General features: G+C 37.7%; 1 protein-coding gene across 1 annotated transcript in view; it reads right to left on the reverse strand.

Annotated features, from left to right (window-relative positions):
- The window catches only part of LOC106745265, a 41,190-nt gene that overhangs the window by 7,075 nt on the left and 21,406 nt on the right, over positions 1-12,709 (reverse strand). Inside the window, exons 3-4 of the mRNA XM_014620717.1 lie at positions 1,996-3,528; positions 1,246-1,697 (exon numbers count right to left, since the gene is read on the reverse strand). Coding sequence (XP_014476203.1) covers positions 1,246-1,697; positions 1,996-3,497 — 1,954 coding nt within the window. The 5' untranslated portion in view covers positions 3,498-3,528. The remainder of the gene's footprint in view (positions 1-1,245; positions 1,698-1,995; positions 3,529-12,709) is intronic.

Consider the following 12,709-nt stretch of genomic DNA (forward strand, 5'->3'; position numbering starts at 1 on the left):
ATATATATTATAGTATATATAGTATGAAGATAATACATATGAATGAGATATCATATGCTGTCTAAATTAATATATATTATATTAATATCCGTTGCTGTTGTTACATTTTCTTTAATAACAAATATATGATTATAATACTTTTTTTTATTAATATGCTTATAATATAAGAATATTTTATAAACATAATCCATTATGATATCATCACAGCTCATTGACATCAGAAATTCCTATTTAATCATTGAAGTCAATATGACCACGGTTAAGTTGGATAAGTAATCACTACAGAATCGAAACCATGCAGGGACACGTCACAGCATCGCAAAATATGATATATTATGTTTTTATTACTATTATATTATTATTATATTATTATTTTAAACAAAATAATAAACTATATTTTTTATAGGACATCTTAGATGTTCTTATAATATACTGTAGGATGTTCTCAGTATGTGTTGACAAGGGGAACTTGTCACAACTCTCTGACGTCGATTTATTTATCCTTGAAATATATTGTTAAATAGACAAATTTAGGAGATACGTATTTTTGTATACGTATATTTAAATTCAAATAAGATTTTAAGGAATGAAACAACCCTTCAAATGTAATTCGGCATAAACGTAGTGTTTTAAATTCCGCTGTTTCCTCTTCATTGCGTCACGCTATGGTTCAAGATTTCTCAAATAATTCTCCTTGTTTATTGTGCGACCTTGCGGAATATATTCGTAGCATACAAGTGGTGTGCACCTTCCTGGTCAATGAAAACAATGAGCGTTGCCTTCACGTTGTTCCGACTCTGGCGCGCTTTCTTAACTCTTCCCTCGTCGTCCATTGCGAAGATTGTACTTTTCATAGAGTCATTACCATAAATTTTACGGATCATACCGATTGTCTCAAAACACGTGTGGCCAAATTTTTTGCAAAATTTAATACAAATTCTCTACTCGACTCGCTCAGTTATTGTGAAATGCGACGCTCGTGGTTTTCGACGCTCACACAACTGTGTACTGTTGCCGATTGGACAACTGTTGGATCGTGCCGCTTGGTTGGGGTACTCCTCAAGGTCCCCCTTAAATACTGAATGCCTGTTGTTCACAATAGGATGCCCAAGGATAAAGATATACACAGAGGTTGGATACTTCTGGGACAGACCTTGTAATCATGTCGCATTTCTTATTCCAAGTTCGTGTTGTGTCATATCTCTTATCCAAGTTCTTTCATGGAAAAGCAAAAATTGCACTTACCGGTTTCCGAAGAAGAGGTTGGCGAGGAAGACGTCGGCGCCAGTAAACGTTCTGTGGAGGAGACGATGTAGCGCGGCGTCTCGGCGTTGGACAATCTGCCATCGTGCGCTGGTGACGATCCGGCGAGATAGCGATCGCTGGAAAATCTGTCGGCCGATGAGCGCGACTGGCCGCAACGTTGTTGCGCCAGATCGTTAAAACGGTCATTGCTAGACACATATCGCGTCTGACTTGCGCTGACCTCTGGGAAACCGGAGTACCGATTGAAGTCGGCAGACGCTGGGGAGGTGGTCGACCGATCCGTATATTTCTGACAGACCGTCTCGACGCCTCTGTCGGTGTAGAGACGTCGAGTTTGTTCGATGCTGCTGGACGTGGCTTGAAGAGACGAGCGATCCGAAGATGAATAACGCTGATGTGCGCTCTCAGGATTAGGCGAATTCGAAAGGAACCTGCGAGATATCCCGAAAGAAGAAGTTGAATAGAATATACAGAGAATGTATAGAAACTGAAATAAGCCCACGATTCATAAATTCCACTTCAGGCACGACATTATATTTAAAATACTTTCCGTGTGAAGCAGCTCTATAGGCTCGATGTAATAAGTTCGACAAACAGATGAGATCGAATCATTTTATCGATGTCATCGCGATATATAACTTAAAATCCCGGAAACGACGAATTCGCGAGGTTTATTATAAATATCGTTAGTTATCAAGAATAGTATTGTTTATCGCGATCCTGACTCACCTCTCGGTGGCCGTCGCCATCGCCGAATATCGTTCATGATGTGTTCCCGTTGTCGGATCCTGTCGAGGATACCTGTCGTGAATAGGCGACTCGGCCAAATACCGTTCCGACTTGCCGATGAACCTCTCTGGCACCGGAGCGTGTATCGGCGAGGAGGATAATAACCTATCAGCGGAAATGGCGGTATAACGGGTATCCTTGGCGTAGAGGCTATTACTTTGGAGTCCAGTCTGAAGTCCACCCAGGACTGGTGAGGAGCCTGAGAGCAAGCGATCAGATGGTCCAGCGTAGCGTTGCTGATCCTTGGCATCACCTGCGACTGACTGCTGACCGGCCAGCAGCCGTTCGGCGGAGGCAAAACGCTCCTTGGAGGGCATTGGCGATGCTGGAGCGGTGCCGCCGGCTCCGTACTTGGACCCCGGAGAATTGGGGGGTAGAATGCGATCAGCAACAGGGTAACCAGCCAAGCTCTGGCTCGATGCGTACTTTTCGCTCGGGCTAGGCGATAACGGCGGTGGTGGGACGAATCGGTCATTCGCCGGCGCCGGCGATGGCGGCGACGGGAACGTCTCCGTGGAGAAGGTGCTCGCGAGGGCGTTCGCGTTCGCATACTCACCAGCCTCGTTCGTGGTCGTACTCGTGTCGAAGCGTAGCTCCGGGTTGCAAATTGAGTAACGATCCGCGCACGTCGGCGGCGGCACCACCACCACTCCCCGTTGCTCTGTACCGTGCAACGCGCTGAGGTCATTAAAGCGTGCGAAGCGATCGGCGGTTCGCACCGCCCCGTAGTGCCCTTGCAACGGTGACTGACCGAACGTCGGAGTCTGATAATGTCCGAAACGCTCGCAGTTCGGCTGTCGACCGTCACCGATGCACTTGGTGAAGTCGATAGCCTGCTTGTCGGGTGGTTTCTCGTGCCGCTCGGCCATTCGAACACCCACCACATGGGCCTGATCACCGTTCTGGGCCTGATAATGTCCATAACGCTCACAGTTTGACTGACGAGCCTCCCCGCACTTGGCATAATCGACAGAAGATTTGTCCGTAGTCTTTTCATGCCGTTCGATGCCCATCCGGTTCGCATGTTCGCCGCTTTGGGCCTGATAATGCCCGAAGCGGTCGCAACTCGAAGGGCGTCCTTCTCCGCATTTCGAGAAATCGATCGTGGGCTTCTCCGCAGACTTCTCGTGCCGATCGACCATTCGAACCCCGACATGCTCGTTGTTTTGAGTGTGCTGATCCGACTGATAGCGCTCCGTGCCCAATTGGCTCGCAGTACTCGTGACTGCACGCAAGTCAGACGATTGTTGCAATTGTTGTTGCTGAGTTTGCTGCTTGAAGCAATCGTTAGGTTTGTTGGGGCTGATCTGCAGCCCCACCACGCTGCTGGAATTTGACACGGTCGATTCGGGAAGCGGGGATGATGAAGACCCGTACTGAGCGATCGGGTGCTGATGCAACAGGAGACGATCTCTTCGGCCATAGTCGTCGTCTGTCGGCATCCTGGTGGCCCGGGGCCCACTGTCAGGACATCTGCAACAAAAATTGCGATTGCAAGCTTGAGATTAGAACTGTGACACGTAAAAACGGAGATTTATAAACCGATTGATTTTAACAAAACAGCTCTTTGTTTAATTTTATCTTATAATATACAACAACTTTTTATATGTATATAATACCTTTATGGATAATATTTAATATGGATAATATAAAAATTAGTAGTTCTTGAAAATTCTATTTTTATCTCTATTTAAAATACGTATCATCTAAAATAAACCTGAGAGACGTGCCGCGGCGAAAGATATATTTTTGTTACAATGTGAAGAGATCGATATAATGGTTACACCTGAAAGTCGACAGATAGCATTATAAAATAGCAAGGTGTCATAAAGTTGATATCATTCCGATATGAATATTTATTAATTAATACCTGTTTTTTTTAACTCCTCTTAACAGTGAAGTATTTAAAATTTTATACTAGTGACATTAAATAATTTTTAGAAATTAATAATAACAGTTAATAGCAATTTATTAATTTGTTTTTTATGTAAGTTATAATATACACCAATCTGCAAACATGTAAGTTTTAAATTCTTTACTAAACGTTATGCGTTGTATCCCTTTGGTATCTCACTAAGGAGATATAACGTATTTTCTATGTAGGATATGTAATGCGTTTTAATCAATTTTATGATACCGTGAGAGATATACTATATTAAAGAAATATTAATTGCTTATTAAAATACACGAATATTTGAATTTAGGAAAAGATTCTTATCATACTTTTTTGGATATGTTGACAGTTGGGTCAAACAAAAAAGTAAAAAGACATTACAGTTAGAATCGAAAATATTTAAATTAGGTGTTACGTCCTGGGTGTCTCGGAAACTACGAATTTCTCTTTTTAATTATATGATTGGGAAACAGACGGACTTCGGGCAAGCGCTACTGTAATAAAGATAAGATTACAATGGCCGCAGTTAAACGTGCCGTATGGTTCCCAATGCGTCTATCATCTTTTTCGCCTTCACGTAAGGTATGTAGTTTATTTACATCCTGGGTACCCCGGGGACAACAAATTCCTTTTTTTATAACTAAGATAATCTGCCGCCTCTACGATGAGCACGTATTTGTTCATCCTGGGTACCTAGATAGCAGCGAATTCCTTCTTTTATGATTATAAAACAAGCAGATTTGAGCAAGCGCTTTTATGGAAAAGATACGATTACACGCCGCCCAAATACGTCATAAGACTCCCGATGGGTCTGCGATCTTATCCTCCTATGTACACAGCCGGTCGAACGAAAGTCCTTCGATAGGATTATGTTCTTAGGATCATTTATGACATCCAAATAGTATTAAGAATTTTCCAGAATAACCATTTCCCACGCAACCTTCTCTCATTGGTGATCGTCATCCACCACCCCCTGAAATCTTTCCTATATAAGCCTCACTCTTTTGCCGTGAGTTCAGTTCAGTTCAAGTTTCAGTTCAAGTCCAGTTCAAGTTCAAGTTTTGAGTGTTTCAGTTCTCTCAGTCTTCGTCAGTCTTGAGTCTTAGTTCTCATTCTCAGTATTCTTTTGTAATTCTCAGTTGTGTTCAGTCTTAGTTCATTCGTTCTCGTTCTCGTTCTCAGTTTTTAGTCCAGTCCATAGTCTGTTTTTAGTCTTCGTCAGTCTTCTTTTGTAGTCTTCATTTTCCGGGATCCTATAAATCTGGTACACTACGATCAACGAACTCATGTTCTACGTACTATTCATCACAGTTGATTCATCTAAATCGTAAGTCTCGATTTCATATTTAAACATGACTTTTAATCGTTTCAATCCAATCTCCAATCCCACTTTACTCCCCAAACCACACACATACACTGCGTAATTATCATCTTCCTTGTATATAATGATGTTTTCCTCGCCATACCGATACGATAAACATTCTTGTTACGTTAAATCCAATCGTATTATATTAAGTTACACGGATTACCTTTTTTTCTTAATCTCACTTTAATCTTCATCTTGTATTCGCATTATTCCAATAATGCTGATTTATAAAAGTTGTTTAATGTTAACCCACATATCTCATTGTTTAACTTTAGCTAACCCTTTCATCTTTTAAATGTTGTACCTTTTTACAATTACTTTTTTTATCAATTCACCACTATTATTAATCCATCCGAGAACCAAATTATGTTATTAATAAACTGTTTTATTCAAAATGCCCTAAATTTAATCAAGTCGTTAAAACTATTTATTCATCTCTTTTCAATTACCTAAATCTAAATTCCCCTCTCAACACGTTCATATGGTCCTATCCCAAGTAAAGAAATTAAGTTCTTTGACCTAAATAAAGGACCACCTAACGTACGTTCTGTGATCGGAGTAAATGAGCCTCTCCGGACCTGATCTGCAGACCTACCACTACGTTTAGGGTTCGCGAGTGCGCGAGTAAGCGATTATGTTGCGTTCGTCCTCTTCCAGGACGTAACATAGGAAAACAATTGGAATTCCCGCCTAAAAAGTAACGTAAATTATAAATGTAATCTTATGTTTTTTAGGTCATTAAATACGATGGCATCTTTGTTCGTCTAAAGTTGTAGAAAAGTGATCAAGTAGGAATTCGCCTTAAAATCGAAATCAGTCATATTTAATAATAATGTGGTTAATGATAATTTTGTTCTAATTAATTACTTATTAAAGTTTAATCTCTCTCTCTCTCTCTCTCTCTCTCTCTCTCTCTCTCTCCTTCCGCATAAAGAAATTTTACGTTTTCCTGGACTTTTACATTTTTCACGATGCTAAGACTCTGAAGTAGAAAATATTTAATCTCATAATTGCCAGGTAGTAATGGATTCTTACAAAACTATAATAATGGCGAAAGACATTCGTAGCTCGCATAAAAGTATTTAAGTACTTCACTCTTTAACGGACTAAATCAGAATTTCAATTGGTCACTAATGGATTCTCGATTCCATCCGTCTGCTGTTTCCAGGTCATGCGAGTCTAAAAGTATCCGAATTAGTATGCCATTGGTAGACGCCAAGTTAGATTAGCCTGGAAGATCATGCGAAACGATTATTATTCTTTCACTACACTGACGTTTCCGTCGTTCAAAATTGTTGAACCGTCTCAGAAATCAATTGCAGTTACTAAAAATTGGGAAAAGTATCATATTTTTAAATATTAACATCGAATTTATTGCACGACAGTTAAACGAAACGAGTCAACGATTTGAGACGAATGAAATAAAATTCATAATTTAATTGAACAACATTTTGCTAAAAATAAAAATTATCGAGATATTACCATTTCCAAACCATCTTAAGAGTTAATCAAAATTCTAATTCGAAAACGTAATATTCACATTATATTTTGGGATATTTTTAGATATATCTAGAAAATTTAATTTTCGATGAATTTGAGAAACGAAAAAAGCAATGACATGTCGAATACTTTTTATTAAGTAATGCAAATTAACACAAACTTTGTTACCTATTAAAGGTGGAACAAAGCAGGATGATTCTTATATTGACATTTGTCATTAATCGTCAAAAATCTTTAAATCATCAAACAAAAATAGTCATTGTCGAATGAACAGTTGTTCTAAAACAATTACATCGAATCCGATTGAACCATCTTTAACGGAGAAAACATACTTTAGAATATACAAAGGCATATATCTAGATTAACACGTGAAAGAAAAACATCGAAGTGGATGATACTAATTCGAGGCTTCCATAAATCACTTCGTCTCCTACTGCTCTTTGTAGTCTCGCCACTACGAAGTTCCGCGAGAGAACGAACGAACGAGGTCGGTATTTATGAAGGACGATAAATAATAAGAAAGCATAATAAGCGACGCACTGCCCTGCGCCACATTCCCGTTGTAACCATTTCTTCTCCCATCCCTTATCACCCCAACCACCGTTGCTGGCTATCGTCCGCCGTTCGCCCTTTCCAAGGGGAGAGCCTCCTTGACTCTTTCTGATTTCGCCTCGTCTGGATGCAATAAATTCACGTCCGCCACTCAACAGTTTCGTCCCTTCCTGCAGATATTTTCCCCTGTCTTCTCCGATCTGACCCCCATTTTTCTTCGGTCGGAAAAGTCGCGGGAAAGCATCAAACGGAAATATCGAAGTCAGAAGAAAATATGGCAATGTCGCAAAGGGGACCGTGCGGGACAGTCACTCCTTTTCTTTTTTTCTTCCTTGTTCGTTGCATGAGTTCCTACCAGTTTTACCAGGAAATAGTTTGTCGCATAGGAGTATCGAAAATTGTCTAAGAATTACATTCGAATTCCTGATATTTCACTCTTTCTCAGTCGTATTTTTTTTGGTTAATCCGGAAACGATTTTTCTTGGACGAAAAGTGCAGGATAATTATCGTACAATAATTATTGTCCATTGCAATTTTACAAGTTTTGACAATTAAGCTTCAAAATTCGATCAAGATCCTCATTTGAAGTGAACCGGTAACGACTCTTGCGTCGTTATTTATTCGTTCACTCATGGTTTAGTTAATGAAAAGCCCTTTGAATTTCAATCATTAATTATTTGAAGAAAAGTAGAAATCGCGATGAGATTTTAATATTTATAACATCTCGTGCATGCGGAAATTTTTTCTTCGTCATCGATGAAAAAAAGAATGACGATCACGTCAGGTCGATGAACCGTTCCTGGTAAATGAACCATGGATTATGCGACCATAAAATTTTATTTGTCAGCCGGAGTGAAGTTAAGATATGGCTGGCTACTATCCTACATTCTCCACTAGCCCACCTCCGTGAAACAACCGCTTCGACCATATTATTCGAGCTTACTTATCGCATTCGTTAATTTCGTTAGAAAGAGATCTCTGTCGACACACGTAATGTAATTTCGAGATTTGGAAAAATGTCAATTAAAAAGCAGGAAAAACAGGAAACTTCACACGTGGTTACTTTAATAATATGACTGTTTATATTCGCTTATCGATTCATAGATATAACTATCGATCCTTTCTGTATCTGTTGAATAATTTAGCCGCCCGTTTCCACATATTTATTTTTCTGTTTGAGATACTAAAATTGTACAGATACTAAAATGTAAAACGTAAAAGTTATCTTGTACATAATTTACTTTTAACATTTGTTATACTGATCCATTTTTCCGGAAAACGAAATTTGACTTTCTCAGCTACAGAACTAATGCCTCGTTTTCTCTAACGGCTATTAGCGAGATATGATAGCCGGACATCCGCAATTGTATAGTTTTTGCGGAGCGATTTACTCGTCACGCTCGTAAGATCGGATAATTTTATCATCGTTACCAGTAGATTAACGTTGCGGGCAACATTACAAGATGTGCTAAAAGATAATTAATTATCTGCACGATGATAATTAATTTTGAGTGTACGACGTACATGTACCGATGTGTTGTAGGCTGCAATAGTGAAATTAGCAGCGTACATAATGCACCGTGCTCGTTGCAATTAATCAGTTCGATGCTGTGCTCTATCGCGGGACAATCGATGCGATTACCGTCATCGTGGAACTAATGATGCTCAAATATAATAAGGTATCGATGATTTCGTCCACACAATATTAGGCGCGGTATTGAATCGTGAAATTCATTTCGACTACCTTACTAAGACGACGTAAAATGTAGCATATTTTTAAGCAACAACACACATAATATAGTTTCGAGATTTGGAAAAAAGTCAATTAAAAAGCACGAGGTTGCGTATATTTATCGGAACATACACACATATACACATACACATACACGATATATATTAGCGTAATATAATTTAGTTTTGTATTCAAGATTAAAACTTCGATTCTTTTATCAACATTGAAACCCCCAAAATTTCTTTATAAATTTGAAGTCGATACTATGACTGGAAATTTTTATTAAAACGAGAATAAAAAGCAAAAGAGAAAACCGTATGTATGCTCCGTGGTTTAATTTGATCTTGAAAGAGAGAGAGAGAGAGAGAGAGAGAGAGCACATTAATTCGGCCATAAAACTAAAAGATAATCAAATAAACAGGAAATAAATGAAAAGGCACTAAATCGATATCGGTCGTGAGGAAAAAAGGAAAAAAAAAATAGCGAATAACGCAGTATCCGATTTGTCAGACGGGTTAAAATGATATCTGAATGGTGGTAAAGAAGATTGGTTTAATGGAAATCGCACATTCGCATTCGATCATCTGTGAGATATCTAATCGGGTACCGAGGAGGAATGGGGATGCTCGTGCTTGTGTAAGTGCAAATATGTGTTGGTACTAATTACAAAACTGGAAGCACGTCATGTGTCCGTAAGATCGTGTCTTTCATAGCCGCACGCACGCACGCACACATTTACGTTACCACATTCAATCCGCCATGCGTGTGTCCACGCATTCCCGTACATACATTTACACAAACATATACATATGTTACATGCGCACACGAATGCGTACGCGTATGTCTGAACATAGGAAACTTTATCGAAAGTTATATTTTACAGTTACGGCACGTTAACTTGAAACTTGTACATAGGATAGAAGCTGCACGTGAATCCATATGTGTACTGGGTGCCCCGTTAATAATTAACCATCAGTTTTGTGTCAACGTTGCGGGTGATCGATCCTTTAATTAAACCAACCCGTTCTGTTACGGGCGGGATCCGATAGCCCATATCGATGATTGGTTAATTTAATATAAATTTAATATAAAATTTTCTAAGGGTGGTTTAGCAGAAAAATCCTAGACATCAGCCGATATTTGTGGATATGTACTATCGCACTGTGCGCTAACGAGACCCTCCTTTCTGCCACACAAAATCAGCAAGTAAGTTTCTCTCTCTCTCTCTCTCTCTCTCTCTCTCTCTCTCTCTCGTTCGCTTGTTCATTGTGTGACACAACAAATTTTTTGTATTAAATATGAATATTGCATCAACCATGTCGAGAATTGGTGAGAGACGCTCTGTCGAATTTCAAATCAGTCTCACATATTTACCCCTTCCTTCGATCTTGTCAAACCAATGGACCAATTTCGAAAAACGAATACTTCTTTGTCTTTATACGTAGCATCTTGTGTATTTATTAAATTTCTGTCGTAGAGAAAACAGAAACTAAAGATCTTTCTTTAATTTTCATTTAATTGAATTTATGAGATAGTAATTTAAAATGTTAGAAAGCATCATGTTATAACGATTTAATGTAATAAAATAATGTTTATGTTATCGTTTTTTGCCCATTTTGGCTTCAAAACTATGAAATCTGTTGAGATTGTTCATCTTGAAATTAAAGAAAGAAAAAAAAATAGTTTTCTTCTCCAAAGTGTGATATTTAAATAACAGATCGCATATTTTTGTTTAATTTGATTGTCATCTGTATTCGTGATAAATCGGAAATTAATTTCGCTTGCACCGAGTTGCCAAGATCTACCATCGCGTTGTCACAGCATTCCGGTTTCATGGGACCATTATCCATGTTGAAGTATACATTGGAAATATAATTCGCCATAATCTTGAGCTTACTCATCCTTTCAATATTTTCAGATAAGAGGGAGGAAACGCTCGAAGATGTTCTCTCAGGTTTTCCAAATGCATAAAATTAAACGTACCGCCGCAGAGTGGGCATAAAATCGCTATTTGTGACCAAAAATCGTTCGAAGGCTGAATTCTCAAATGACTACAATGAAAATTTGTGTAAAATATGCAGCATTTACTGTATTGTAGTAACAGAGACTTACACATTTTTTATATTACAATTTATCAAGTAACAAAAAATTATAATTGTTATTCATTTTTTGGCAAATATTTTTTGGTGTGATCATAATTTTTTAAGTCTTGATATACAAGAGTTTTTGGGATCGCTGATTACTAAACCGTCACTCATATTATAAAATCCAAATTGGCTGGTTCAATATGGTAACTACCGAGTTTCTAACACTACAAATTTGTGTTAATAAATATAGGATACGCCTACAGCTACCGAGTTTCTAACATTACAAATTTGTGCTAATAAGTATAGGATACGCCGCTAATCCACATCGGTGACTTAACAATAAAGGGATTTGTCTTCTAATAGTATGTATGCTACATTATGTAGACTCTAATTTTTAACGGCATATTTCGCTCCGAAAACTTGATCAGTCTTCAGCAACGCGGACTGTAGATTGTTAAATTATAAAAGATCAATCCGGACGAAGAAAGCAGAGAGTCTCTATATTCATAAAACAATGATACAAGATGTTTTCGACAATTTCTGCGTAACCGTCGATGGTTTGATACTTTTTTGCGGTAATAATTGCCAAAAAGGAGTTGCGATTGAAAATTGTGAGAATTAATTTTCACGGATTTCAAATTTTTGTTTATTAAAGGAAAGACGTGCATTTTCCAAAAGTTGTTTCTATGTACCTACAGATAATTCTAAAATATATGTTGAATTTCTCATGAGAAAATTAATGAAGAAGTGATAAAGAAATAGAAAAACCGTGGAACTACAGAATCGGAGGCAGGAACTCACCACCGGGTATATAATGAAAATAGAACAGGAAATAAAATGATAAGAGGCAAACCACGCATGGCCATTCTTGCTCATCCCTTATAGAAATTTAATATTGAAAATTATTAGAGAATTTATAATGATTAAATACTGGTAATATTTCAGTATTTCAATTATTTGGCCAATGCTTAATCATCGATTAATATATTTCAAATTATATATATAAAAGATTATATGTATTTTTCTATTGATATTAATAATAAAATAAAGTAATGAAAAGAAGAAAAAAAGAAAAAGGAAAAATCAAAATATAGACTCGAAGTAGTATCAAATTTGAATCATTTAATGAGGCATCCTAAGTCTTACGCTAACGTAACACTTACTTGATGTGCTCACTATTTCCTGTACTTCCACTGCTTTCTCAATATTTAATCATTGCAAATTCAATAATTCTCAGTATTAAATTTCTGTAAAAATATATTTCATCACTGCTGCTCTACAAAGCATTAATATTTAAGTTTTCATATTAATAATAAGGTTATATTTAATCACGGCAATCCTAAGTACTAAAATATTTGGGATCGCTGTGAATTCTATAACTTAATCATTACGAATTATTAACAATATTTTAAATATTCAAAATAAATAATTAGTCACTAGCTTAACAGTAATAAATTTCTGTAAGGGATGTCTGTCATAAGGAAATGAAAAAAAGACATAATAAAACAAGCAGAAAATAGCGA

This window comes from Dinoponera quadriceps, unplaced genomic scaffold (assembly GCF_001313825.1).
Source record: "Dinoponera quadriceps isolate SergipeBrazil2010 unplaced genomic scaffold, ASM131382v1 scaffold1527, whole genome shotgun sequence".
NCBI lineage: Eukaryota > Metazoa > Arthropoda > Insecta > Hymenoptera > Formicidae > Dinoponera > Dinoponera quadriceps.